The 2,610-nt window shown below is 40.8% G+C and overlaps 1 protein-coding gene across 1 annotated transcript; it reads right to left on the reverse strand.

Moving 5' to 3' along the window:
- Positions 1–221: 221 nt before the first annotated feature.
- LOC134176332 (uncharacterized) lies at positions 222–1,804 on the reverse strand. The gene is made up of 5 exons (XM_062643003.1): positions 1,677–1,804; positions 1,117–1,607; positions 869–1,045; positions 333–807; positions 222–273 (listed from the first exon to the last, which is right to left on the reverse strand). Exons 1-5 carry the CDS (start codon positions 1,802–1,804, stop codon positions 222–224), a joined length of 1,323 nt encoding a protein of 440 aa, XP_062498987.1.
- Positions 1,805–2,610: the final 806 nt, after the last annotated feature.

A 2,610-nucleotide genomic window follows, 5' to 3' on the forward strand; every position in this document is an offset into this window, starting at 1 on the left:
GCCGTGTTTCAGTGGTTAACGACCAATGACTACCACGTCATGGTTTGGGGGTTCAAATCCCAGTGAAGACAGTACTGTGATGATTAAAGTAGGATTCGATTGGTAACACAACTCAAGACTGAATCTGTATTTAGAAAACCCAACTTATATATTCATCCTACGCGCATGCGCAACACTACTCATGACACTCTTTTCCTTACAAAATTAGGTTTACCGTCCCATTAAACATCTTCGTCATCCTCATTTGTGTACCGATATTCGACCTCTTCATATCTGTTACCGTATGGGTCTGGTGTGAGATGTCTCACCAAAGCATCTTTGTCATTGGTTACCGTCTTCTATATTCTTCAGGCTGCTCTCTCTGTTCTTGTGATACCAGTCCACAATAGCCATCTTCTGTATTCAATTCACTGTCCATCCTTCTCTGATCAATGATGTTCCTCTCCCACGATAATGTTCCTTCCTGAGCTAGATGCTTTTGAATGGTTCGTGGGTTTGTCCCTTCAATTTCACGACACCAATATGTGTCTCCTTGTTTTTCGATAATCACATATCTAGTTCTCTTGTATGGTGAAAGTTTCCCTAATCTCCTTTCAGCTGGTGACAACTTTCTTCGTACCCCTTGTCCCACTTCATATGGAACACTTCGTCGTAAAGCTCGTACCTTTCGATTTTCTTGACACTGTGCAATCCGCCTTCTTACACTTCCAAGTATTTTGTCCATTTTCTGAATCGTATTTACCACTCGCCTCCTAGCCATTTCTTTTTGTGTCTCGTCATTTTCCCAATCCTCGTCTGACAATCTTCCTGACAGTGTAGCTGTCTAGCTAACAGTGTCTCTGGACGTCGTGATGTCTGTATGCCTGACCAATCAATAAATCATGAGGATTATATCCAGTGGTAGCATTCACTGCGGTATTATGTGCAAACTGCACTACCCCTACTGCTCTAGGCCAAGAATATGGCTCCTCCTCTATTACACAACGAATATTATTCACCAACTGATTCTGTCGCTCAACCTGGCCCTGAGATTGTGGGTGATTTGCTGAACTCAATGTGTGTTTAATCCCTAAAGCTTTACTAGTCTCTTGGAAAATCAAACCCGTAAATGTGTACTTCTATCCGATTGTACCATGAGAGGAATTCCAAACTGGCAAACCCACCTCTTTTGAAAAACTTGTGCAGCAGTCTCCGCTTTACAATCTCTTGCAGGTATCAAAATACAGTATCTGCTGAATGCGTCTTGGATAGCCAATATGTACTCCATTTTATCTGGAATTGACTTGTGAAAAGGGCCGCAGAAGTCTATTTGAACCTTGTCCAAAGGGCGTCCTGGAATATCGGTATTCCGTAATGGGGCTTTACCAGGGAATTTCTTTCGCTTATGCAACTGACACTTATCACATACTTGTACATATGTCATCATATCCTTCTTCATACCAGTCCACCAAGCTGCTCTACGAGCTCTCTCCCATGTTCTCGCTTGTCTCATATGACCTGACAAGGGCGAATCGTGTACTAGGAACAATAAGCGTCTTCTCAAATATTTTGGTAGTACAACAAAGAACTCCTGTTTAACACCCAAGGGGTGATTTCGTGTTGCTAGACTACGGAAATTCACAAATCTCAATATCTCATAGACACTCAACTGTAATCGTCCCTTGAAATAAGCTCACTTCAAATCACTATTGTGCTCTACCTTATCCATTGTGTTATTCTTCTGGATTGCTTTGATAACTTGATTTATTTCTGACTCCTTAGATTGCTCTTGTCGGATAGTGTACAAGTCAAACAACACTGCCATATCCTCCCCCCACCCACATCAGACCCTTATTGTTAAACTGCAACTAAACAACCATCAACTGGCATTCGAGATAAATAATCTGCCATAGTCATTTCCTGGCTTCGAACTGCCTTGTGTATAATCTTGAAATCATATTGCTGTAATAATTTTAACTATTGTCCGCGTCGTCCTCGTTCATCTGCCATGTCCAATCTTTGTAACCACAGTAATGCTTTATGATCTGTAATCTAATCAAATCAAATGGCTTACAGAAATATACTCTAAACTTCTTAATTGCCAAGACCACCGCCAAGAGTTCTTTATCTGTTGTGCTATACCGTCTCTCTTCGGAAGTAAGTGTATGATGAAAGAAAGCTATTGGTTTCAGTTGACCGATCATTTGATTACCTTCTCTGTTTGCCAACATTGCTCCACTCGCTTCATTACTAGCATCTGTGACTAAAACAAACTTCTTAGAAAAGTCTGGAATATTCAAAGCTATCGAGTTTGCTGCTCTATCTTTCAACATCGTGAATGCTTCATTCATTTCTTCTGTTCAAACAAACTACTGTCTTCCATTCTTCCCTAAAGCTCTATACAAGGGTTTCGCTATTTCTGCCTTCCCCGGAATCCATCTCTGCACATATGCAAATGCTCCAAGAGCTTCTCTCAACTCCATTACCGTTGTTGGTATTTTCAGCTTCAAAATTTGTTCTACCTGTTCTTCTTTACTTTTTACCTGTTCTGCTTCTATTACATATGCCAAGTATTCAATACGTCTAGCTCCAAAAATCACTTTCTTGGAGAGAGTATCACTCGTGCTATCT

Source organism: Corticium candelabrum, chromosome 2 (genome assembly GCF_963422355.1).
Source record: "Corticium candelabrum chromosome 2, ooCorCand1.1, whole genome shotgun sequence".
In the NCBI taxonomy this organism is placed as follows: Eukaryota; Metazoa; Porifera; class Homoscleromorpha; order Homosclerophorida; family Plakinidae; genus Corticium; species Corticium candelabrum.

Bases quoted from the DNA above. Each gene is read 5' to 3' on its own strand.
- LOC134176332 (XM_062643003.1), bottom strand. From the start codon at position 1,804: ATGGCAGTGTTGTTTGACTTGTACACTATCCGACAAGAGCAATCTAAG. The intron at 1,608-1,676 runs GTGAGCTTATTT...GAATTTCCGTAG, and splicing joins GAGCACAATAGTGATTTGAA to TCTAGCAACACGAAATCACC. The intron at 808-868 runs GTCAGGCATACA...CTACACTGTCAG, and splicing joins TCCTCATGATTTATTGATTG to GAAGATTGTCAGACGAGGAT.